The sequence below is a fragment of the Vidua chalybeata genome, chromosome 1 (assembly GCF_026979565.1).
Source record: "Vidua chalybeata isolate OUT-0048 chromosome 1, bVidCha1 merged haplotype, whole genome shotgun sequence".
Lineage (NCBI taxonomy): Eukaryota > Metazoa > Chordata > Aves > Passeriformes > Viduidae > Vidua > Vidua chalybeata.
The window spans coordinates 81,174,722-81,202,260 of record NC_071530.1 but is presented as its reverse complement, the minus strand read 5'-3'; the positions used below and the strand labels follow the sequence as shown (position 1 = coordinate 81,202,260).

At 40.6% G+C, this 27,539-nt stretch overlaps 1 protein-coding gene across 1 annotated transcript in view; it reads right to left on the bottom strand.

The window, feature by feature from the left end:
• DAP (death associated protein) overlaps positions 1 to 10,395 on the bottom strand; it is a 54,471-nt gene extending 44,076 nt beyond the window's left edge. The window contains exons 1-2 of the mRNA XM_053956502.1: positions 10,211 to 10,395; positions 3,736 to 3,832 (exon numbers count right to left, since the gene is read on the bottom strand). Coding sequence (XP_053812477.1) covers positions 3,736 to 3,832; positions 10,211 to 10,265 — 152 coding nt within the window. The 5' untranslated portion in view covers positions 10,266 to 10,395. The remainder of the gene's footprint in view (positions 1 to 3,735; positions 3,833 to 10,210) is intronic.
• Positions 10,396 to 27,539: the final 17,144 nt, after the last annotated feature.

The window sequence follows — 27,539 nt, the reverse complement described above, 5'->3', positions numbered from 1 at the left end:
AATCAACAGATCAGGTGGACGAAGAAATGGATTTTGAGGTGCCACAGCTAGTTAATAAGATAGCTCTAGAAGTCTTTAAACTTTCTCCTCTGTCTTAAAAGCATAACCTCTGCTCACAGTATTAAAATACAGTTTGTTTTTGTCAGCATCTACAGATCAAGAGTGCACCTCTCTCCCAGTCATTCCGGCCTAGCTGCCTAGGCTTTGTTTCTCAATGGGGATTGGTCTCAGGGCATCCCTGAGGTGATGCTAAACTGACACACACATCTCAAGGAGACATCCAACACATGTCAGCTAGGATTGGTCTTTCAGTCCAGATGACCAAACTAATTAATCTCTAAAACACACACAGTGTGAACATGAAGTCCTGAGCACACACTGCTTACCTTAGATGTGCTTCTACTGTGTCACAGCACCTGCTACAGCAGACACACAGCCACAAAAATCAAGGTTAAATTTTAACTTTTCCCTGCACTATTTGAGTGAAACAGGGAAAACATAATCTTGTTTGAAGAAGGGAGTAAAGCAGGTGCTGTGCTGTAAGAGAGGCTTACATGTGTGAACAGGCACAAGAAGTCTTGTCATTTGGATCCTAACGAGGCTCCTTGCCATGAGGCTGGTGCACCAGGGAAAGACAAGCAGGTATACAACACTGTTCTGGGTCTGGCTGAGATGGTAAATTCTCCCCACAGCAGCCCTCACAGTGCTCTGCTTTGCACTGGCAGCTAGAAACACCATGTAACATAAAACACACCAGTTTTGGCTACTGCTGAGCAGCACTTAAACAGAACCTAGCTGCTTCTCCAACATTATCCTCTCACCTGCAGGCAGGGAGTAGACAAGATCTTGGGTGGGGACACAGCCAGCACAGCTGACCCCAACTGACCAAGGGAATATTCCATACCATCTGCTTAGCAATAAAAACTAGGAGAAAGGAGAAGGAGGCAGGGAGAATTCATTACTATGATGTTTGTCTTTCAGAGCAATCACTAACACATACTGAAGTCCGGCTTCCCAGGAAGTGATGGACATCATCTGCTGATGGGACATAGTGGATACATATTTTATTTTCCTTTGCTCCCATGCATGGCATTTGCTTTTGCTTTATTAAACTGTCCTTATCTTGACACATATTTTTTTTTTTTCATCTTATTTTCTCCCTCCTCATCCTGCTGCTGAGTAGGGGAGTCATAGAGCAGCTTGGTGGACACTGGCTGTCCAGTCAAGGTCAACACACCTCAAATAAAAGGATGTTTCCCTAAACAAAGTTTAAATTGACCCTAAGATAAAATTTCTTACTTTAGACAAAACTTGGCTGCAATACAGACTCTTTCAACTTATGTGTCACAGTGCAGAATTACAAGATGATCAACTTGGTTGATGAAGAAAATTTTAATTCTCCTGCGTGGTATTTGCATTTATTAATTAAAATTACTTCTCCCTTCTCGGAAAGGTGTTTCCTATTCAAGTAAATAAAGACATTTGGGTTTATTTCTAGACATTTTCTCAATGCTTATTTATTACCATTATTTTATGTGTAAAAGAAATATAATCTACGTCAGTCTACTTACCAAAACACCAGGAATGGTTCTCTGGTTTGTTTTTTTAACTTGAGCAAATAGCAAGGACAAACCCATGCCCTAAGTTAGTAGATAAACATTTCAGGTAAATACAGTCTTGGCTGGAAAAAAGACAGCTAGCTGAGGAAAGCAGCACAAAACCAGGTGGCTTTTGTAAGAACAGAATAACAGCAACAGTCCATCGAACCTGCTTTCATTTCTAAATGGCAGTAATCTGATAAATCTAGTTAAAACTGCTAAGTAACTGCAGTCTTAGTATCCTCCACCACCGAAAATGCTAGATTCCCATCAAAAAAGATAAGCAGATAATATTAGTACCATATATTTTTACTTGTCTTTTCAAAAGCACGATATTGTCAAATACCGAACAGACACAGGATTAGGGGCCAAAGGGTAAAAGGAAACACCCAGCACACAGAAAGACCACTTCATATATGGACTGCCTGCTTAATACCTGTGTCCAAATATGCCTAGCCTCTATGCTTCTGAACAGTCTGAATTCAAATATTTTAGGAAAGCTGAGGTTTTACCTCTATTGTACTTTTTTCTCCAGCCTTCTCTTACACAGCAGGATCCTTTAAAGAAGGCTCAGCAATATGAAAGTTCCCAAATTCCCCAATTCTCTTGAAGGAGCATTCAACTTGCTACTTGTCATGGTTTGACACTGGCGCAATGCCAGCACCTCCATGAAAATGCACCTTCCCTAAATAAATGCTGTGAGATGTTATCAGGGACAGAGCAGAGCAGGCCCAAGCTTAATAACAAAGGAAAAAAACTTTATTAAACTACTACTAATACAGAAAACACATAAACTAAATCCAGGATGAAGACCTTTTAAAACCACCCCTCCTCCTCTTAATTCTAAACACACCCAGCCATGAAACATCACCCGGGATTCTTGATCAAATTACTACCCTTCAGGTAATTTATGCTTAAACTATCAAGGGAGAGAGAAGTCTCTCTTGCACCACAGGCCCCCCAGGAAACACAGCTGCCCCCCTGTGTTTCCCTGTCACACATGGCAACCACCCGGAAGAAAAATCTGCCAGTGTGACACTCTCCATTCCATGTCACAGTGCTCTCACTACCGTGCATGGACAGACTGCTCGTAGGGCTCCTTTAAGGATGCTTTGCCACGGACCCAAAGATATAACAGTTCAGTTTCTCATCTTGGGACTACAGTCCCCCCCATTTTCCCCTGGGGCCGAGAGGTCCAAAAACAGGACTCATCTTCTTCCCGAAGACAGAGGGTATCACCATTCCCTCTTCAGCTCTCTTCGTTTCTCGCTATTCTTGTGCTGTTCGAAGCTGAAACAGGTCTCCCTGGGTCACCACTGCATCCCCCTAAAATGCAGTCTCTATTGCAGGAGATTTTGGTTCAGTCCATGGCTAACAAGAAGAGTCCAGCTAAAAGCTACTTCATCATCTCCTCTTACTTAAATATTTCTTCTTCTAACATCTCAGGTCCCGGACTATCTCTCTTCCACTACAAATCAAAGAGGAGTAATACTTTTAAAAAAAGCCCTCATTTCTTAGAAAGGGTTAAAAGTTCAGACTCCCTGAACGACCGATATCTCAGTCCGGCGTTCTGCCTCCCACGCTGGGCATTCCCCCCCCTTCTCCTTCTCCTCTGCCGGCAGATTTCCAGGTGCCGCCAGGCTCTCTGTCTCTTTCCTTCTTGGGGGGGGGGGGGGGTGGGGGGCAAAGGCATCTCTACTTCTCTCCACTCTTCCGTCCACAGGAGCTGGCTCGGTTCCAGACCTTCAGCCCCCTTAGCCTACCTGGACAAGGCTGCGTGGCTTCCCCTCCCCCACCCAGCCTAAGGCTGGGCAGGGGGGGAGTCTGCACTCTCTGACGACCGGAACCAAAAGAGAGATTTCTCCTGGGAGTTTTTGCTTTTAACCCCCTGTGTTCTCAGAGGCGTGTCTATACTTTCAGTGGTCACTCCAGGTGCTAATATCTAAACCTGACCACTGATTGGTTTGATCCAACTTCCTAGAAAAAATTCACTTCCATGTCAAACCACGACACTACTGCTTTATGATACAAAAACAACAGCACCTTTGGTCTGCTAGTCACAAAGAAAACAAACTGGTGACAAGGTCCAAGGTCATGGAAATTCACTGTAGCACATGCACCAAATCAAAGTGCTCACCTGCTGGTTTCCCAGTCTTGGTCATCCTTATCTTTTTCTTCTTTGGCATCTGAATTGTGTGGGTGTTTCTGCACAATCCGCATCCCACCAGCTTTCACTGGAATGAAAATTAAATAGAAAACAAGAAACCTCAGTCAAATTGGCGTTAAGTGAAGAATGTAAGGATGACCCACCCTGCTTCCCTCCTGATACTTTGCATAGTAATTTAATAGTAAACACAGTTTGAAAAAGAGGCACAAAGTGTTAGAAAGTGGCAAGCCTAAAGAACAGCTACTTCAGAACCACATCTGCCATTCTCTTTCACGTGATGCTGTATTTGCTTATCCTGAGAAGCTGCAGCTCATTTTACCACCTGCTTCCAATGACATTTTAGAAAACTCAAATTCTGTTTTAATTCCCCCTCCACCCCATACTAACTTGCAGCAGTCAGAAGAAACTGAGGCAATGACTTGCTTAACACTACACGAAAGGCCACAAACCAAAGAAACTGACTTGTCATTTCATGTTAAAAACGACATCTATAATAATGGTATTTATACAAAAAAGTACTTCACGAACAGTGTCATAAAAAGCAAAATTTAGGAGAACTGCTAACTTGCATTAAGAACAGAGCTTTTTGGTTTGCAAAACATATGAGCATTTACAACATTTTAAATCCTTACATCATTTAAATTTTAGAAATGATGCAAACATGAAAGCAGCCCTTTGAAACACAAAACAAGAAGTGAAAGCAGATCTACTTATGTGCATGACTTATCCACTCCAAAGTGCAATCTAAAACACGAACCAAGCCAGGCTTAGCACTGCAGCTACTAAGGAGAGCAACAAACAGGTTGCTCTTGATCTGCTTTCTGGTTCAATAGTGTACTTTTCTTTTTCTTCAAGAATTGCTACACGTGCTTATAGGACAGCACAGGATAAGATGACGCATCTCGTTAGCTTAATTGGATGGGTTACACTGCCATCAGCAACCATATCAAAAAACCACTATAGTGGTCAGAAGTCAATAAAACCACTTAGAGACAGGCTGGTTTGTGTTTCACAGTACCTCGACACAGCATCTGCGGTGAGCCCTGGCAGATGTGTCACAGCTGGAGCAAGCAGGGTGCCAGAGCAGCAGTCAGAGAAGCTGAAGCTGGCAGGGACAGGGAGGCTGTGCTTCTGACAGCCCCCTTGTGTCCCGCCAGAGAGGGAGCAGGGCACCTCACAGCTGTTCAGTGCTATCCCAGAAACCTAGACATAGGTCTAATTCCCAATTCTTAACCAGGACAGCAATGGAAAGGCTACTGCTGTGCATAGATTTTACAGCCTAGGTGAAGGAAAGCAGGAAAGAGAAAGTGACCTGCTCCAGGAGAAAGCTCTTTGGCCCTGTCTTTTAAAAACAGATTTTAAGTTCTGAGTGATATTTGAATGATAAACTTCTAATTCAATAAAGGTCATTAACTAAAGACAGGCAATCAACAGACAAACTCAAAGAAATATCTTTTAAAACCTATCAAAACTGTGTCCTCTTATCATGCACTAAAAAACCCCCAAACCAAATCACTAACCATTTTGTGTTCCCTCTCCAGCGTAAAATTTTAATTGGTGAAAAATGTTTCGCATGGGACAAGGAAAGAAAGACTACATTTCTTTGTAGAAAACTACATTTCTGTGTTGCCTGAAGTGAAGCAAAAATTAGAATTCCAATTAATTTTTCCTCATTCAAGCTCCTTAGAAATTTAAGTTTTTTACAAAAGCAAACACTGAGTTTTGTCAAATGCAGTCTTCTTTTAACATCTCAGTTAATCAAAGTACTGCTATATTTTACTTACAATTATTTATAAATAATTAATTTATTTTAATTAATTTCTAAATTTAACATCATTGCACAGTCAGGACCTTTTACTTATTTGTTTTAAATTACTTTTCATGGAAGATGCTGTCTCCACAGCAACATCTGCCAGGGTTACAAAAAACAGTTCTGAACAATACACACACTTCCATGTCCTTCAACATCTAACAGAAAACTGGAGACAATGACACCTGAAGATTTAGTGCTAATTTAAATCTAAAATGCCTCTCCTCTCACATTGTTTATCATTAGGTCATCAGCCACTCCTTTTCTTTTTATCTGTCCCTGGAAAAAATACACAGCTAACACATTCAGATTTGCCTGTATGCAGAATTAAAAAGCAGAGATTAAAAAGCAAATAACCAGACAACTAAAAAGGCATAATAGTGACTAATGCAACTACTCAGAATTTTAAATGTGATTTTTTGAACTAATATCATCAGGCATAGTATATACAGCTTAAAGTACTTTGGTGCACAAATGAATTACATTTAGCAATCCAAGGTTACTCTGCAGAAGGAACCAGCAAATAGGTGCAATAATCATACGTATTTGTGAGACCAGAAATGAAATAATTAGATAGCTTTCTGTACATATCTGCCACCCATCACACAGCATGCTCATACCCAATCCAGTCAGGAGATTTAGCTTAAGATGTTAAATACTCTTGCAGCATTATTCACCTTCCTTTTCAAAAGGCAAAAGCTAAGCTACATTACCTCAGGGTGTGACAAGAGAAGAACTGATTACATCCACGAAGTTAATGAAAAACCCACTTAACACTTGTGAGATTTTTCTCAGGAGTTACAAGGAATCATCTATTTCCCACTTGCCCAGCATTTAGTACATAATTCGACAGATGCTTACCGTGGTGCTTCTGTCACTTAAAAATCATCCTTAAAAGAGCTCAGATTTCCTTATCCGGTAAATAAAGGATTTAAATAACTGATAAACCACCTTCCAGAACACTGTCAAGACAGCAGTGTCCAGAATTGGATGGTGTCAACGACCCTGTGTTGGGATTAGGAAGAAGGCAGCTCCTGTGCTGAAGAACAGGTGTACAACTCAGGTGCTAAGGCAGGAGAGGATAGGAAATGGCTCCCTGGAGTGGTGACAGCCAAGTGGCCCTAAGCCTTTACTAAAGGGTGAAATAAAGAAGGGATCATTTGCCAGAACACTCAGAAGACCAACAAGTATCTTCTTCACTACTGAATACAAGTTTTGAATTTTAATTCTCATATGTCTCGTTTTCCCCCCTCAAAAGGCAAACGGGACTACCTTGTCAGTCCTGTGACTGCCAGCCTGTGCTCCTCATAAGGGTATGACTACTACTTCTGGAAATATATTAAATAACTGTGTTAATCAATTACCACTCAAGCTGATCTGGAGTCAGGAAGCATTCTACTTTTTCCTCCCTGCCCCCACTGCTGGACTCCTCTCTGTTTCTGAGACTGAATTCTGAAATAAACCCCACTGAGTTGGAGTGAGTACTGAGTGCCTAGAGAAGCACAACAGGTCAGGGATGCCCTGGCCCCAGCTTGCCCAGGATGCAGACCTGAGGCAGTCCTTCCCAGGGAAACCTTGCAGCTCAGCCCAAATCACCTGCTGGTCACCACAACTGGACAGGAACTTTTACAAATCCAGAGTACAATCAAGAGTCTTAGCAGCTTTCCTTTTCCTTGAGTATGCATTCAATATTAAAACAAAAATTTATTTCTTATGCAGTGTATAATAACAGATTCCATTACAAATTTAGATGTATGAAAAGGGAAACACAAAATATGCCGTTGTACAAGATTAAAGGAGCATACATTAGTGTTCAACAAAGTAAGAAGAGGAGTTATTATATGCCTTTATTTCACAGAAATCTCAGCTCAGAGCTATTTTTTAATGTACAAAAAAGCACCTATTTTCACAAATCTATCATAAAACATAAATACACTATTAACACCTTCCACAATAGGTACTAGATGAACAGCTAAAGCATAATTACACAGCTCTCTTCAGAAGAACTGTACAAACCTACTCAGCAATGTATTATGGGCACACTTGATCTCACTGACAGGCAGATATTTAATAAAGATTAAGTTAGGGCCCTCTTAAATTTCAGAGGGGAGGTCAAAGTCGCTTCCTGCACTGAGGTCTTGAGGTTTCTTTCCATTTCATTACCCTTTGTCTTTTCAAGTGCCTTTTCTTTTCCCTCTACGTGAAAGATCAATGCAGAGAGGAATGCAGTGCTGTCAGTAAGCAAGGGCCAACGGTGCACTTGAAAAACAACAGATTTGTCAATTTTGCTTTTAATTTGATGACCCAAATCTTTCCAAACTTACATGTCCAACATACTCAGTAGGGTAAGTCACATCTGTAATTACAGGTCTCTTTATAGAACTGTATGCAGCAAAACCTGGGCTTTTAAGCCATTTATCACAAGAGATTGCCTATTCACACCTTTTCTTTGATAGAAATTTGCCTTGTTATTTATGAATAAAATTCCACCTGTATTAATTTTTTTGAAGAATTTCTTACTTTCATTTTATTAAAACTTGTTTGCAGACTGATCTGCTGCATTATTCCAATATTCAAGGATCTACACAAGCCTGAGATAGAGGATTAAAACCTATCTTCAGCCACTAGAGTAAATATATACTCTTGCTAGTCATAACACTTCTTGTGGATTTTCCCGGTGTTAAAAGACCAAAGTGCCAAACAGTTTAGAAAAATCTTCTTCCTAAAGCAACTTTAAGATATGGTAAAGCATTGTTTTTTTTTCTGGCCTCAATAACAGATTCAGTGATCATCCTCCTTCCAAAGACAATTTTGTGTGCATGATAACAAAAAATAGAAAAAAAGAAAACAAAACAGGGACGCCTTAAACGGCACATAGTTAAAGATGTTCTTCAGTTCATATGTGGGCCCATGTTTTACAAAGAAGAAAACTCAAACCGAAACATTCTGACAGCAAAAGGAACCTGTACTCTACTCCAGTTGAGCTTGTACACTGTACATTGCTAGTTTCTCATGTGGCCTAGAGAGGCTCCCTTCAGGTCTTTCAAAAATTTTTACCAGTTTCAAAAGACAGGTTTTGAAGCAAAACTCTCAAACATGGAACAACATCAGAAAATACAGATGCAAAGCACATTCATTTCATCAATGGTGTAGCTGGAAGACAGAGCTAAACCAGTGTAAGATCCCTCCACTCTGAAGCTGACATGTACCTCAAGACAAGCCAGCTCGAGGAGCTAGAGCAACAAAAGCTGTCAGCACTGAAAAATGATGCTTTGGTTTGTTGCCTGAAGCAGCTCAGCCAGAGGCCAGGTAAGAGCTAATGCCATGACAAGGGAGGCTGCAGGACTGGAATGACTGCTCAGCCAAGAGACTGGCTTACCTGCACTGCTGAACTGTATCTGCCATGCAAAGCAAAGCCATTATTTCTCACTTCTATTTAGAGGAATTTCAGGTCCTCATTATAAAGAGCACAGAACTCAATTATGGTTCAACAGCTGTTTACAAATTTAGCTTTAAATCTCATCAATTGCTCTGAATATAAACTAGTGATCTTGGGATTTTTTACTGAAACACTTATAAAAGCTCACCAACTACTCCACAGGGGAACATTAGACGACATATATAAAGCTGCTGATGCAGGGACCAAAGTTCCCCTTTCTAAGAAAACTGTAAAAAACAAAACTAACAGTACGTGAAGGAACACAGCTTCGATTCTGCGAGGAACTGACCCCAGTTGTGTACAGAGAGGAGCTACCATCTGTGGAGCCTGGCAATGAGCAGATGGCACCTCACTGGAGGTGACACACTGGAGCTCCCACCCTGACCGTCCACTCGCACACAGCAGCAGGACGGAAGGCGATGGAGCTCCTTTGCTGGGCACTTCTCAAGCACCTTTACCCGTTTCCCTACCCTGCCACGCAGCAGAACCGCAGCCAGGAGCGCGCAGGATGCTCTGGCACTCACACCGCGATGCCCACAGGCAAAATGGATGCACAGAGCACTCCTGGTTTGCAGTGTCTGTTCACACTCAGCGTACACTCTGCTGGACCAGCCGCGCAAGCTGCGTGGGGCCGAGACCGCTCCCCTTCCCACCACCACCAGTCCCAGGCGGGGTTCCGGCGGCCTCCGCCGCCTTTCGAGGGCGGGATGTCGGAGAAGACAACGCTGTCTGCCTGTCGGGTGGGAGCCGGGAGATGCCAAGCCGCACACACCCGATGAGGGTTTGGCCACAACCAGAGCTCTCCCCGGGGAAAGGCAGGGCAGGGAGCGTCGCCCCGTCACCGGGAGAGGCTGCCGGAGGGCAGAGAGCGCCGCGGGAGTTGCTCCCAGGGTTCGGGCGGGGATCCCAGCGCACCTCCCGCGGCCAGAGCGCCGCATCGTGCCCGAGAAGTGAAGAGTGAGGAGACCCACCGGGGCTCGCATCCGCGGGGGCTCGAACCCACCGGGGCTCACACCCCCGGGCTCGCATCCCCGGCAGCGGCGGGACCCGCCCGAGGCCGCCCTCTCCCTCCTCAGCCCCGGCGCACACAGGAGGGGACTTGGCGGGGAACCGCGGCCGCCCCGGCCCCTCCCGTCCCGTCCCGTCCCCCGGGGTGGCAAGAGAAAGAGCGGAGAGACGGGAACCGGCAGCCGTACCAGCAGGAGGGTGTCCGGCCCGCGTCTCTGCTTTCTCTTTGGGAGGCGAAGACATTTTTACTGTGGCAGCGGCCCCGCTCCCGCACCGGGTACCCGCAGCCCGACACGGCCCGGCGAACACGGCCCACGCCCGCCCTGTCAACGTGGCCGCCGGGGGGGTGGTGCCGCGCCGGGCCTGCCCCGGCCGGGCGGGCGGGGACGTGGCGCCCGCAACAGGCGGCGTCTCCCGTGCTGTGAGGGCGGCGTAGGGAGCTGCTGCGGCCTGATCCGCCCTGCTGGTGAGGGAAAACGGCACGGGCACTTAACAACGTGGTTTTGAATCGTCTGCGCTTCAAATAATACTTGTAATTAGTGACTAATTTTGGCAGTCTGCGCCTTGCGCTTTGTTGTGTTCTGCCAAACCGCGTATGTGTGAAGCTGCATAAAGAGCAGTGCAGTTTTTGGCTGCGGTAGAGTTAATTTTCTTCGCAATAGCTGGTATGGGCCGTGTTTTGGAATTGTGCTGGAGACCCTGTTGATAACTGGGGGCAGTAAGTGCCCACCTTGCTTTTGCCTCAGACCTCATTTCCTTGCTGTTTGAAATTACAGAGCTGATTCACATAGTTTTAAGAAAATTTTCAAACACTTGAGTTAGCTTTTCCAAGTCATGTGGAAAGGCACAGAGCATAATATCTGAATTAATTATATTAGCAGCAAGGCATAAACCATGCCAGCCATTCTGGTTTTCTTTTATAGTTTGAAATAAGAAAGCAAGTACCCCAAAAGATGAGTGTATGATGATTGAAAGTTGACCCTCCCTGCCTCCAAAGTGGTATAGAAATATTTCATCACACATTTGTTATAGGGAAATTAATGTAATAATACTTTATTTATTTGCTATCACTCTATGTAACATCTATATTATCATTGCAAAAATATATGGGATGTGTAAATACACATTTTGGGTTTTTTTTTGCAACAGTCCAAAATATATTCATGTTATGGCATCCTTAATAGCTTGAATGAACAAATGTTGTAAAAATACTGTAACTAAGTTCTTACATTTTACTGCTGGGTTGTTTCAATTTCTTACACATGCAGCACATTAAAGTCTCAGATTGTATTTTCAGCTCTGTCATGTTCCGTGTAGCCTAACACAAATTACTCCAGTTCCCATTCTAGTCTCTGTCAAAGTCTATCCAGATTATAATTTTTTTCTAGAGTAGTATTAGGAGATTTTAATGCTTTTTTGTCTACTTTCCTCTGAATTTGAATTAATTTTCACTTTTTCTTGGTTTTCCCAGGTTTGTTTGGTTTGGATTTCCCTGTGCTGATTACTGAAGTTGATAGAAATTTTTGCTGTTGCAGGTTTAATCAAAAACAGCTGTTATAGAAATGAAATGAAAGAAAAATGTGCTATATTACATTAAAACACCTGCAAGTTAATGATTTTTCTCTAAGAAACAGTTTAATAATTTCCTATTTAAGCACAAAGTTTTAGTACATAAAGGTGCACTGGGAGGAAGTATTACATCAAAGATGTGCTTTGGCTGTTCTTGCTACAGCCAGCAACATTTCCTTATGTCAATAGAATTCACGTCACCATTAACACAAGTATTTGTCTGAAGGCTTGCTGTGGCTTCGCAGCTAAAATACAACATCCACCCTGAGTATTTCTCAGAGACACAGGCCTGAAATTTCCTGAAAGTGTAGCTGTGTATAAGGTTTGGAAGCTGGGATCTCAAGGCAAACCATACTAGTGCAGAAGGAGCAAGAACTGGAATAGGGGGAGACACATTGGAACAGAATAAAATGAGGAACAGGAGGACTTGGCCTTAGTGGACCAGAAGACAAGGTCAGAAAGTTGAATAGGGGGTGTAACATGGGAATTGTGAAGCAGGGCAGATACCATGGCAGAAGGAAAGAAATGTTTTCCCTCAAACAATGAAGTAGGAACCAGAACTGGTTGAGTGAGATGAGGATGAGGACCCCAGGGAGAAGGGAGAGAGGACTGAAGGTAGGTCAGGCAGGAGCAAGCATGCAGAGCATCAGGCTTGTGGGAGGGAGAAGGGAGGATCTTTGCTGCTTTCCATGGTCTGGAGGTTCTCAGACTGACCTCTCTATAGATGTCAGTGCACATAATTACTGCTTTCCTCAAGAGACAGAGGCCTGTGCCAATGCTGAGTTTCTATGCTTGCAGAATTATAGAGGTGTCAGTATGATACCGTAGGATAGAATTTATTTTTCAGATATTGTTCTTAAGTTGTTGCAAGAAAAGCAAAAGGAAGACAAAAATCCAAAATTAAAATAAATACATAAGTAAATAAATTGAGATTTGTAGAATCAAACACCTAAATGAGGAGATGCCATAAAGTTTGTAAGTGGTACTTCTGTTTTGTGAAACAGTGTGATGGTTTCTTTGGCAAATGTAAGGCAACATGCATTTTTCCAGCTAGTGGCCATAATGTTCGTAACAATCACAGCATCAGAGAGTCATTAAGGATGGAAAAGACCCTTAAGATCATCGAGTCCAACCATGAACTCAGCACTGCCCATGGAAGTGCTCAAATATGTGTAGATATAGCACTTGAGGACACGGTTTAATAGTTCGCCCTGGGCAGTCTGTTCCTATACTTACTTTACAACCTCTTCCATGAAGACATTTTTCCTAATATCCAACGTACCGCCCCCCCCCCCCTTTTTCCTCTCATCCTGTTACTTGTTACCTGGGAGAAGAGACTGGCACCCACCGGGCTACAGCCTCCTTTCACAGGTACTTGTAGAGAGCAGTAAGATCCGCCTCCTTTTCCCCAGGCTAAACAATGTCCTGCTTAATCATGCCAATGTACAAGAAACAGAGAGGCATTCTTAGTGGCTGGCAGTAAAATGCCAGGATTTTTCAGTCACTTAGTCATTTCCAGCAGGCCGGTTGTTTGTACCAGCATCCACAAATGGCAGCAAGAGTGGGAAACTTCATCGGAAAACAGGCAGAGTTTCTACAAAATGTTGGCTGTGGAGTCACTTCCTTTGCCAATTCAGCCACTCCTGGTGCTGACACACTTTCCCCAGAGACTGTAGCAAAGGCAAGCCCCTACTGGAAAAAGAGTGAATGACATCATCACAGGGCATTGAAATGTTGCAGCACACTGAGGGAAGAGTAAATAAAAACATATAGTTTAGGATATTCCATGTTTTAACATGTGTTGAAGATTTCATGGGTAAGAGCTGGTAATAGACATCTTAACTCTCTGTGACATTATCCAGCACAACCAAGAAAGAGAAACTCTCCAGCTACTACTAATTTTAACTAAAATAGCAAGCAGAAAGAAGCTATGTCTTTTGTGGTGATGGTGCAGGCAAAAAAAAAAAAAAAAAAAAAAAAAAAAAAAAAAAAAAAAAAAAAAAAAAAAAAAAAAAAGCCAGCCAAAAATAGGAAAAAGCACTGTGCAAATCCCAAAGACTAAGTTAAAAAACAACCTGAAGAGAATTGTTAGGAAAGTATGCAAAAGCATGCATATAACAGCTATTTTCAGTGGCAGTTGGGCATTCACAGCACTTTTGACAGTAATACCAGGTTCTTATTTTTTGTCCTTTATAGCCCAAAGTATGTTCAGTAAGTAAGTCTTTTTTAAAAATAAACAGTCTGTTGAACTATGATTAGGACACCATTTTTGTCAGTTTTAAAAATGCTTACCAGTACTAAACAGATGGCTGTAGTTTTTGGTGCTTTCACTTGGGGCCTGCAGCAAAATTTTGTGTTCTTTCTGAAAATACTGGCACACATAAAAAAGCATTTTTTGGGTTCAAGTCAACAGGAAATTATAATAATGCAACCTAGGGTCACTCAGCATTTAAAAGACAGCTAAGTGCTTTGCCACACAACTTCTGCTGTAATTTCCAGCACACATATGCACATGCACGCTGTAAATCCTGGGAAGTACAATAATCTGCTCTGTTTAGCTACAGGGTAGGCAAAACTCTTTCAGTGAATAGGGTTTTGACCAATTTATAGACAGGCATCAAGTCAATGAAAACTACCAGCTGATTTTGATAATGCATCCAAGACAGTTTTGCCTGAAAACAAGCAGTTGTTTTTGAAATTTTGATTGCTTTATTTCAACAATATGTTTTAAAACTTTGCTATCTTTAAACATTAAAAACCATGGGGAAATGAAATTATTTTCTCTTTTTATTTTCTTATTTTTCTTTTTTACCCTGCCAGTTAATAAAAATATCAGGTATCCACATAGTTCTAATCCTTTGTGACATTTTTAGGGTGCCTTAATTTCTGAGAAATGATAAAACAAACGAAAGGGTTTACTTAGGAATTTGATCCTTCACTTTGACTTTTTGAGTTTGCAGATCTTTATTTGTATATGTTGCCACCCACTACTTAAAAGAATGGGCTTAGTCTCATGCAGTTGGGAAAATTCCTTGCTTTTTTACTCATGTTGAAATATGTAAAGCTTTTAGCAAAAGTTAAATAATGTCATTTTAGTTCCGTCTCACTTCTATGCTAGACTGAGAAAAGGGTGATGGGTTTAGGACTGTGGTTTGTTAGGAAATTTTCAGAGATGGTGTGGGATGCCACCTAAAAAGGTGATCTTATTTTAATGTGTAAACTTGGGAAAATAGTTTGTGTAAGAGAACAAGCAAATAAATTTGGTGCAAGGAGTAAGTTGTTTTAGTAATGATTTTCTACCCTTCCCTTACCAACTGTCATTGCATAGACTCATTAAAATCACTTAGGTTGCAGTGTTTGCTGGTTTCTCTGTATCTTGATGATGTGATTAATTCCATGTTGTTATTCTAATTGTACTCTTATTCTGACAAGGAACTCAAATTTATTTGCTTTCTTGATTTACTAATTCAGTTTTCCAGGAAAACCTATATAATTAATTTTTTTTTCTTTAGAATTAGAATAAGTTTCCGTTGGGTCAAACATAAATTTGTTGAGTATTAAAAGTTTCTGAATTGAATCACATGTAATTGTAAGGCTCAAGTGCTCTTTTTTCTTAATGTTTTATTAGATTTTCTTGGACATATTTCTGATAAAAAGTATGCTACAGGTCTTTCTCACGAGAAAGGTAGAATGATGATGCTTTCAGAAAGAAATGTTGCAATGTTACATTGCCATTCTTATATTGTCATGAAGTTCAGACTTCTAAGCTGTTATCAAATATTAAATCAGCACGAAAAGCAATTTCTCAGTATGATGGATTACTACTGAGATATGAATCAAATTCAGGAGGCTTGTAGCAAATTAAGAAATTGTTCTGTGTGCCTTTTTCACAAAAGCAGTCTGTTACTCTCTGTTAATATCTATCTTAGTTATGACTACTTTTTACATTTGCTCCTCCCCACTCTACAATATTATTTTACCTGTTAAATTTTAGACATGGTGCATGCTTGAGTGACATAATTTGTTGTAGGTTTCTTTTCTTTCAAGAACAGGTTGCTGTTTTCCATACGGCTGAAGTAAAATTTATATTGAGTTCACATGAGAATTCTGCCTTTAAGAAAAACCCAAATGGAAACTGCTATCGCAATACATCCTCATATTAAGCTAAAATTTATTGCTTTTCATTAAATGAAAATAAAATTATGCAAAAATGGCTTTACCACTATATACTAAAAGGAAAATAAAAAGAACAAATGTGTGTGAGTTTCCAGAGGCTTTGCCTTGCAAAATATTAATTCTTCCTCCAATGCAGTGCACTGCAGTTCTGCTTTAAAACGCTACTCATGATAATCCTACCACAGAATCCTATCACATTCTGATATGGAAATACCAAAGCAATTTATAGATTCAATGGAAGAAAGGTAGAAAGGGTGGAGGAGGCAGAGGAAAGAAGAAAGAGAGAGGTGAAGAGAAAAAAAGAAGGAAAGTAGGGAGGGATATGTCTGCTTCAACAGAGAAAGTAAATTTCCTCCTTTTAAGGTTTTTTTATCCAAAAAGACCAGTGTTCTGCATAAAGGCCATAATTTTCTTTAACCACTGCCTTAGAATGGGTAAGCAGAAGAACAGAAAATTAAGTTGCCGAGACTGAGCTAGTGGCAGAGATGAAAACAGAAGGTACTGCCAGTGCCCCTTGGGGCACAGTTCTCTCTCCATTGTCTCATTAATTTGGGACTTACTAAAGAAACAATGTATTTTATCATGATAGAAAATGGGCACATGAGTGCTGCACACTTAGAGAGGATCTTGTTCTTCTAGCTCTGCGGATGACAAGGCTTCCCTCCACCTGAGATAAATGTGCAGAGCCTCTTGCAGTTTTGGACTTTCATCACAGCCTCAGGATCAGTGTGAGTGGGGGCTGTGATTGCTCCTGGGAGTTACTGGTGTTCATACCAAATGAGGCTCAAGAGAATTAGATGTTGCACTTGGCAAGTGGGTCTTACCCACTCCTTTCTTCCTTTCTTTCCCATCCCATTCTGTCTTACTGATTTGGACCTGTGCAATCTGTGCTTTTTCAAAAAAGGACAGAATTAATGTTGGTTCAGAAGTGAAAATGAAAAAAAAGTCAAGCTGTTTTAACTTCTTAGTGTTTACAAACACTTTGGATTTGGTGGGGGTTTTTCTACATTTTATTTCTGAAAACAGTTAACATCAGAGTGTGGGGATTTTGTGGTCGTGATGGAAACTAAGAACCTGGCTAACAGCAAGCCTTGCAGTAAGCACTTAATACAGAACTGATGGTTGCTTACTGTCCATATTTCATATTTAAAGTCGGATACCATGGTAATAACATCAAACTTCATTGATTTCAGTATCTTCAGGTTCTTTCTAATCTTTTACAAAAACTTTGCTGGCTTTAGGGGGAGTTTTGTATGTACACAAGTAAGTTGCTGCTAGCTTCTAGGAAATAACTTCTTAAGATTGTAGGTTTGACTGCTGCAGGTACTAAAGAGCTGCCATTAGCACAGCCTCATCATAGGTCAGCACCTTTCAATACCTGACAGTGTGGTGTCTTTTAGCTTAGATACAAACAGCCACTCCTAAGGCAGGAGTGAAGTTGGTACTCAGTTTCCCATGGCACCCATACCTGACACATGCTTTGCCTGGCTCTGCTTTATCCTTCTGATACATTCAGACCTATTCCAAAAGAAACTTTTTCTTCTGAAAGAGCCTTAGTGCCTTGGTTTCAGACCTATGATTTCTGTTAACTTTGCAGCAAACATATAAATTGCAAAGTTCTGGTCTTTACACTCTGCGTTATTTATTTATGTTCCTTCCAGAGAATGTTAAGTAATATACAACAAGAAATTATATATTGTGGTGTATATTTAGTCCAAATGTATCTTTGTCTAGAGTAATGTAGTCATTTTTTAATCTTTGAACTGATCTGAACACATACCTCAATTGTAAATCTACCCAATAATTTTCCTTTAGAAACACTACTTTATGTTTCAGAGAGAACTAATTGCTAAACAGCAAAATCCCTTTTCAGTTGAATTCTAGATGCCAGATTTCCAACTATAATTCTTCACTGTTATTAGAAGGAGTCTCAGTGTGTCAACATTCTTATTGATGTTTTCTGCTGAATGCTTTGTTATATACTGAACATAATTAAATGTAAGTAGACTGGTATTTCATCACAGCTCAAGGGTATAAGGCTAGCACATTTTTTTTCCTGTTATCTCTCCAGTCCTCTTTCTTCTTACATGAAAAGAATGGAAAGTATCAACATTCTTTAAGCTTGGGAAGTTTTATGACCTCTCCTTAGGAAGCTGTAGCATTTGAACAATGGTGGAAGGGCTGTTTTGCTTTTCAGTTGTGTCCCAGAATTATGTCAGTTTTAATGAGTATATTTTCAAAGTACTTGCTGGCTGAGAGATAAAGGTTATAAGATGTTTTTAATGTATGTATCTATATTTTATTTTCTATTTGCACAAAGATTCAGTTTGTTTATCATTTTTTTTCCTGCTGTCCAGATTACATAATTTAAATTCTTCTTTATTTTTCTTTTTTTGTTGCTAGTATTACAAGTTTTTTATACTTTCCACAGAAATCTAGTTTTATGTTCACCAATTAACCTGTGTTAAGAATTTATCAAAATATCATCAGAATGTTTTTCATACTTGTGCTGTGTCAATCTGGGATGGTGGTAATTTTTATCATAACTGCCCTTACAGTCCTGTGTTTGGATTTGTGAGCAAAGCAGTGTTAACAGTGTTTGGGCTGTTGCTGAGCAGTGCTTGCACCAGCATCAAGCTTTCTCTATTTCCCCCTCTGTGCCCCTCAGTAAGTGGGAGAAAGGGAAGTGAGCGGGTGTGTGGGTGCCTGGCTGTTGGCCCAGGTCATCCCACCGGAGTGCAGACTGTGGGAAGCTGAGTGCCAGCTTCACCATGTCTTAGGAGAGGCTGCTTGTGCCAAAGATGATCGCCCTGTCAGGTACTGAAAGGTACTGGCCTATGATGAGCCTGTGTTCATGGCAGCTCTTTAGCACCTGTAACAGTCAACCCTAGAGTCCTAAAAGGCTTCCAGGAAAATTTGTTCCTCAACTTCTCCATATGGGGCTGAGTGGCCTGTTTTCTTACAGATCTTCCTTCTTGCCCCTCTTGAAGAAGGATGTGAAATTTACTTTCTTCTGTCTTCAGAAACCTACTTGTGATTGCCACACCCTTTCAAATGTGGTAAAGAATTTGCAATGACAGCAGACAGCTGTCCCAGCACTATTGAATACGCCCCATCAATTCTCATATGCTGGCTTAAGTGATGCCTAGCTCTGCTAGTTACCCCCCTTTACCATCAGTAATGCTTCAGTTGTACTGACCATTATTAAGTTCCTGGCATACCTGAGAGAAGCACATGTCAGTAAAAACTGAAGGAAAAAAGAGCATTTAAGTTCCTCACCTTCTCTATATCCTTTGTCAGTGCCTGCCACCACATTTTTTGTGTAGTACTGTTCTTTCTTCCGTCCCTTTCCAGCTAAAACCTGAGGACAATAAGATGCCAAAGGCTTTCCACTTCCCATTTCAGTGCCTGTGCTGCACTGTGATGAATTACCAGAGGCAGTACCAGCTACCAGGCAACACATTGACATTGCTTTCTTGAAGAAATACTGTTCCTGGGTCTTGAATCCCAGCAAAATTGCAATCATGATGTTGGTCTGGTAATAGCTGAACTACCAATTTGGTGTTACAATTTGCAAGCCATGTTACAAGGCCATGGGGAAAAATGTCTGATACTGCCAGGTCAAGGAAAATGTGTTTCAACAAGCACATTGAGGGTCACCACCATCATTTATGGACACTGTGCAAGGGTAAGAGGTGGGCTGAATGGATTATTCTGAATTCATCACATTCTTTTGTCAATATCTGTGCTAGAGAACTAAAGCGTCCCATAGTCCTCTTTTCAGAGACCTCATTTATTATATTTATAGGCCATTTCTTTCCAATTCTACTGATTTTAAATTCTCAGCTGTTACAGTATTCCTGGTTCCCCCTGAAGGACAAGTCTGCTAGAAATATTGTCTCTTGGAGTCATCTTGAAACAGCCTCAAGTTTACACAGGTTACCTGGGAAAGTTCTGCCTCCCCAAACTACCTCATCCTTCTGTTCAAAGGTTAGTGCTTCTTCCTTGCCCTTATCATCTACTCCTTATCATCCTGCTTGCCCTCTTTCATGGCACAAACTTAGTTTCCAAACCTGTGTCTTAGTTTCCAAACCTGTGTCTAACACAAGTTTGAGAGTTTATAACCCTAAAGACAGTGCTCTGCACTGAAACTGAACTGCACTTCTGCTGTCATTAGCAGCAGCCATGTATCACGTTCATGCTACCGTCCCCTGTACATCAGTTAATTCCTGTTTCAATTCAATTGCAGGTTAAAAATTGCATCTTTCAAAACCATCTATTAGGTGTGCCTCCACTTAGGTAATGCTTGTTGCTGCCTCTGGCTTCTCCTTTCTGTGCTCTCTTGCTATCTGTTTCCAGTGCAACAATGAAAATAGCTCCACGTGGTCCTCTTTCAAATGTCTTTACAGAAGATTAGCCAGTCCTCCATGTTGCTACTAGTTCCAAACACCTGATGAAAATCCCTTCACCAACAGGTTGTTCAGGAAGAAATGCCCTGTTTCTTTGCCCTTCTCAGCCCCATCTGCCAGTTAAATGCATGTTGTTTCTCCTTCTTCTGTTCACATAACCTTAGATTTTGGAGACAGTCCTGGAATAAAGCTCTGCTGCATCAAACTCACCCTCAGCAAATGAAATATATATGATAACAATACAGCTGCTTTTTAGTCTCATGGGCATTTATCATATCTCATGACTCCCAAGTCTGTAAGGAAAAATAAAAACCCAGTGTTAAAAATACCAAACAAAAAATCTCACACAATCCCCAAATGCTTGCACTCTGTCTCTTGGAGTGGTTTTTATTGCCTGTTGCTCATACTCCTTGTCCCACATGGGCATTTCTGCTGTCCCTTCAGTTCTGCAAATGCTGAGAATCCAGCAAAGGTAATCTATGCCTGGGGAAGCTTTGTCTGTTCCTGCAGAGGCTTTGGAGTGCTGTGGCAATGTCTCAGAAGTGCCTGTATGCTGCACTGACCACAATTAGCTGCATCATGGACCTGAAATGAATCAAACCCTGTGCTACAAATATGTGTCAGCTGGGGAAACTCTTCAGACATCCCATGCCTGACTTTTTCTGTGACTTCCCTGAGCTCAGTTTCATCAGGGATTATATCTGACAGACAGGTGTGGCACAGTCCATTGTTATGTTTGTACAAAACATGAACGAAGCCTTAGGTGGAATGAAACTTTCTTATTAAAGTGTTAATATTCACTGACTTCCAGAAGTATTTTCAGTTTTGATCAGGTAGGAAGAGAAGTGCATCAGCTGGTGATAAACTCATTAACAGTTTGCTAATACTGAAGCCGATGAGACAACTATGTCTGGTTTGCCAGAAAGAAAGCAGCATTTTCAAAGGGGCATGGGAAATTAACACTCAAGAAAAAGGTCCAAAGTAAAGGAGCACTTTTCATTTATGAAATGAAAGTTAAAAATTTTGTGGGAAGATGTGAGAAAATAACTGAGGTTAAAAAGACAATGGCATGGAAATTTTAGGGAAATGTGCAATTGCTACTCCCCATATGGAATGCGGCCAGCATGTCCGACCTCCCACACACAATACAATCCAAGAGGGACTAAAGAGATGATGGAGCAGAGTGGAGCCACCATGAGCAGGCTCTGCCAAAACCCTTGCAAAGGAGAGAACTCAGTAGTACTTTCCAGCTGATAAACCACACAGCAGCTGAAAACCAAGGGAGATAAAGGAAGATGTCCTGTTGTTGCATCAGCAACAGTGGCAAAATTTGGACTGACCCATGTCGCCCATCCAAGGTTATCTCAGGTACTATCCTGAGATATCCAGCCCCAAGATATGACCACCAGTCACCAGTAAGATGTATGACTAAAGTCACCCAAGCTTCATCTAAATGGAAAGAAATAGTGTAAAAGATAAGAGAGGGAAGTGGGGGAAGACTCCAGCTGGGATCAGTTGAGGGGCTGAACCTGTCTTCTCCCCCACAGAGATGCCTTTCTGGTAAAGAACTATATTCTGTGATCATCTTAAGCCAGCCTTTACTGAGGATTAGCACTTCTTAGTATGTTGCTTTGAATTACTATATAGCTTTGAGTATATATTTGCAGTCAGATATTATCACCAGCAATTTTAGAACCTTAAATTCTCACGATTTCATTTATGAAGAGTGTTATTCTGTAAACTGTTAATATAAGTATTTCAAGGGTTCTGGCAGTCACTGGCAGTGGGTAAAGGTGTGGAGACCCATGAGGGGTTTCTCTGTTTGGTGTGTGACCCTAAACAAGTCAGTCTCTGATCTAGTGAACTGATCACTGAAGGGTACCCCTACGGGGATGCTGACAGGCTGGTTGGGTACAAGGGTCTGAGCATTCCTTGGTCTTGGCTTTCCTTGACTAATCAAACACAAAGGTTTGGCTAAATCTCCCTTTTTCATCTGGTAGAAAAGAAATTTCATCCTTAAAATGTGTTTAAATCAACATGTTATGAAAGGTAACATTCTTTCCTGAGCCAAGATCCCCTTCCATGACCTCAGCCTGAGGATGTTTTCAGGTTTTTCAAGACTGAATCCTCTGTCAAGAGGATGTGAATTTCTAGTCTCAGCTGCCTCATAATGGGTGAGAAGAAACTTTAGAGCCAACATAAATAACGACTAAAGATCTGCATGCATTTTCTGTTTCCTTTTAGCATTCAGATATCAGAAAATTCTGCAAGCACTTATTTTAAATTCTGTAAGCAAATATTTTTTTGCCTTTTAGTTTAGGCTTCAATTACGGGTGATTTCAAGGTAAAATAGCTAATGACTTAATCTCATAGGTGCAGCTAACCTTAGAACCAGTTTAGTGTAATATCCTTGCAATACCCAGCAGCCTGTACTTTTTGTACCTTTTTTTTTTTTTTTTTTTTTTTTCCATTTTATAGCTTGTCAGACAGGGATTTAAGTGGAAGAAACATTGTCTAGTGACTTCAGCTAGTCAGGAAAGCACCAGAATAGTGGAGGAGAATAACCTAAGAATTCTGCCAGTTTCAGTGTCAAAGCATTTCTTAATACTGAATGAAAATATTTTTTTAAATGTTGAGTTTCATAAAGTGAAAGGCATGAAGCACTGGGAGAAGCAGTAGGAAAATGGTCTAATATAAATATTTGAACTCTTGCTGAGGTATCTTTTCTCCTTTGTCCTCCCTGGTATAGCTAAAACTAACATCTCTATTCAGCTTAAAGAACCAGGTCAATCAACTATTGAACACAGAGTGTTTGTCACCTAGGGAAATGAATAATTAATGTAGCCTCACTAATCTGATATCAAAGGGAAGGAAATGTAATAGCAAATAGGCCTATGTGTAAGGGGGAAAAAAGGAAATAGCAATATTCTATCAGCTCTGCTTAAGTGATTCACACACATGAACCTGAGCTAAGGGTGCAAACTGAAATGCTTAGTGAAAATAGGCTGACTGAAAAACTAGAATAATTTCTTTTTCTGGGGAAAAAAGTGAGATGAAGGAAGAAAAGGTTTCTGAGCCTGTTCAAAAGAAAGCAAGGAAAGTATTTTCAGCTGAAGATTTTGGACTTAGAGATGAAATCACTGCTGCTAAGCTTGGCTATTCTCTAACGTAATGAAAGATTCAGCCTGCTTGTATTTCTGTAACTTCTTCAGTATATTCTGCCTCTGAATGCAACTTAACCAAATCTAGAGGTATAAATCCATTTCATTTTCTATTCACTGTCAGAATATTTCTTTTTAATGGTTCTTTCTCTATTAAAAGGTAAGAATGTGTTGGGGGGATGGTGGGAGAATATTCTGAAGGTATTCCTAGAAGCTTGGTTAAATTTTTGAAAGGCGATGCTGTAGTCCAAATGTTCAAAATTGTTTTAGAGCTAGTACAATTCACAGAGAAAGTGTGGAAAAAGTAGAGTAAAAAAGGAAACAGGAGCTGCTAAACAGGAAGTGTAACCACAAGAATATTTCTCGAGATCGTTGAGGTCCCCAGAAGCTGCAGTGAAATTTATGCAAGTTTCTGTTTTATGAAACAACTGAAAAACTGAGCTTCCAATCAGAAGTGTAGAAAGGATGGGGAACTCAGACTATAATGGGAAGAATACTCTAGAGGACTGTATATACCTTTTTCTCATCTTACTGTGTATATTTTAAAGCCTTTTCTCCATGAGAAAGTTGCACCAGTCTGTTTAGGTGTGCAGTTTTAAATAAATAAGATAGATATTCCTAATTAAGGTGAAACCGATTTCTTCTCTCTTTAATTCAGGACAATGGAAAACTTGCATAAGTTATATAGAGTAAGAAGGTCTACACAAGAACCTACATTTGTTAAACAAGGTTGGTTTAAAACCTGGTTTAAATTGAATTAATGTATTTTTCTGTTGTGAGGAAGGCTTCCTGCATGTGTATTCTCCCAATCAGAGGCCAACCTGATACAAGAATTTTACAGCTGTTGAGAGACAACTGAGGATTCATCATTTTTCAGAGAAGCACTTTGAAAAAGAAGCTGGAAATAATAAAATTTGTCTGCTCATAAAAAAATGACAACAAAAAAAAGTCAAATACCAGCACCTCAAACAAACAGGAAATTCCATATACAGCACAAAACTGGATGACAAAATCAGAAATTAAATATACTGAAAGACAGAAGGGCCTGTTCACCAAACACCTTTAAGGAAAGCATGATTATTCATAGAGTCAGAGGAGCATCACATTTAGTTTGGTGAAGGAACCAGCTGACAAATTTAGAGAAATCAAAGCATGTCATGTTTATCTCTCTGAAAGGTGAAAGAAGAGTTAGTGGCACATCTTTGTTTTTAACAGGTTGAAGCTAAGTCAGAAAGGCTGCTGTGTTTGCACACCATAGGCAAAGGGCACACGCAAAATCATGTTCATCCCTGCTCTGTCCAGCACATAAAAGAACTGCAATCTGGACTTAAAAAAGATCAGTGTTGCATTCTGCTGCGAGGTGGGTGGACCATAGGAAATCTGTTATGAGAGAAGGAAACTGAATTCCTTTCTCAAAATGTTGATATGGAGATTTTCTCTTCTCCAGTTGTTCATATAACTTTGTGAAAGCATAGTAAGCAGTAGAAGGGAGTCTGGCTAGAAGACACACTGCTCAGATCTAGGAAATAAAGCAAAGTGCAGGATTTGAGAAGAAATAAATGACAAATTTTGCAATATTTTTAATGAAAAATTTCCTCCTTTTACAACCATCTGTACATTGCAATGAGGTGACCATGAGAGAATTATGAAAAGATAAAGTATATGAGATTCTTTCAATAACACAGAATGGCAGTGAAGGGAGAAAAGCAATTCTGATAATAAATGTAAGCTAAGGAAAGAAAGAAGGCATAGCTGAGAAATAAGAGAATCCATGAACTAAAAATACCTAGTGGTAGTAGTAGGAGACCATTACATGGCTGACTGCAGACTAATTGCATTTGTTCAGTCATTGTGAAAATGGATACAGATGGGATGCACAAGTTTGGAAATATCTTACTGCTAAAGAGAAAATAAAGCACATGTTACGTGATAAGCCATTACCTAAGATGATGTTGGAGAGAACTCAGAAGATCATATGACTAAAGTATTCTTTTCTGCTTTAGCAGCTCTTGTAATTAAATTTACTAGTTCTTCTTTCCCAACAAAAAGAAATGGAGGATGGTGATTGGGTGAGAAAAAGGAGGCCAGTCTTAACTAGTGAGATAGGTTTTTTTAGTCTGCTACCGAGTAAAGCTTCCTTGCTTGAAACTGAACTTAGTTTTGTTAAAGTGTTAGAATTAGTTCAGCGGCTCAATGAGTGTTTTGCATTTTCTTCACTGCTGTGGTATTGCAAGTTCTTAGTGGGATGCCTTTGAAGGCGCAGTCCAGATTTTACAAGCTTTTTCTAAGTAGAAACAGCTGGGGAAACAGCTGATATCAAACTTAACAATTCCTCAGAGGTCTGAATACATTCCAGATTAAAAAGGAGAAAAAGAAAAGCTCAGACCTATATTTTGTATCTGATTTTCATATACTGATAATACAGATAGTGGCAACTGAAACTCACAGCTGTTACTCCTGACTGCTCTGATTTTATTAAATCCTGGAAAGTTATTTTGAGTCCCAGCAAATTTTGTATTGGTCAGAGGGAAAGCATAAAGTATAAAAAATTCTGTCTCCAGCTGCATAAACAACACAGTGGAGTCATACTTAGTTCTCAAAGTAGTAGGAGATGGCTGATGTATGCCAGGGAGGAAATCTGCCTTGCCAGTTAGTGTCCATCATTTCCCACAGTTCAGACAGATTTGCCACTCTGAGATACCAGGCAGCCTTTGGGCCAGATGGCTGGCACATCATTCTTTGCAGCTGAGGAAGGACACGTGGTACCCTTCTCTCATGAGAGGTACAGAGCACTGTGTTTCTCTGAGCAGGGTGACTGTGACATTTAGCATGAGTCTCTCGGAGAGCTACTTCACTCTTCCTCACAGGTAAATCAGCTTTACTGCATGCACTTTTCACTTTATTTGTCTCTTAAAACACCATGACACAAAACTAGTACATGGGGATTTTTTTTTGCAAAATGCTTTGAGGCTGCTGGATAAAAGCGGAAAGAAAATGCAAAAGACATCTTGTGAATAGATTTAAGTCTGAAGATTAAAATACTTCTGTGTGGTGAGCAACTGTGAGGTATTTATGGTACTTCTTTAGGCTCTCTCAATGACCCAAATAAAGAGGAAGTGTAAGCCCTTGAGCTCTGGTAATTTAATTTTTTTCTGGTAAAATTTTCATTAATTTCGACTAAATTGCTACAAACTTAACACAAGCCACATTAAGCCTGAAGAACAGGAAACAGCAGCAGGAAGGACCTGTCAGAGAAGACCTTATGGCCTTTAAAAAAAATCCTAGAAAACCATGGAAAAGATTAAAATTGCACCACAGAAACTCAGAAAACTGAATTGCCGGGGGAAAAAGAGCTTGTGAAGAAAGGAACAATAGGGAAGGGAGACTGAGCCAGTGATGGTAGTTTCAATGTTTTTTAGAAGAAAGAGGAGGTCAGACAGAACAGTATACACCAAAGAATTGTGTCTGGAACTTCACAAATCAGAAGGAAGAGCTCACATACTTGCTAGCAATAATCCACTTTTTTCACATTTAGCTGACAGCAACTGGGAAGACTGAAAAAGCACTCCTGCGGGTATATAACTGAGAAAGTTTAGAGAGCATTGCTATTCACTCTGAGAAAGACGGATATTAAATATTTAAATAAATTTAAATGCAACTGTTCTGTTCTAAGTCAGAGAAAATCCACAAGTGCATCAAAGATGCGTGTGGGTTTTGGTAGCAGGCTTTCCAAGGGAAGGACCTGAAAAGCAATTACCTGAGATGCAATACCTGTCATGTCTGAAAACCAGGTGCTTAAGCTGGTATGACAAAGCCATTTTCCAAATATGTGGGTTGTGGCTGCAAAGGAGAGGCTCTAATTAGTCTTCACTGATGCGTGTCCTATGGACTCCCAACCTTGGTGGCCTTTGTGTGAGCCTACAAAAGACTAAGCAGAGATGCCTATAACAGGTACATTTCTATCAGTGACTCTAGAATCATGGCTAGCCAGGCCAAACAAGAGCCACACTTCCTGGTTAGAAGCAGGAGAGGTAGAGCAGGTTAGGGAGGTTAGAGGTTAGAGAAGCTGTGTGGATGGCATATGTGCCTACAAGTCTGGTTCTCTGTACCTTGATATCAGAGGTGGCCCTAAGCAAGTCACTTAAAAATAATAATTTGGAGAGAATCAGATGTATGCCATAATGCCTAATGTCAGAGTCTGA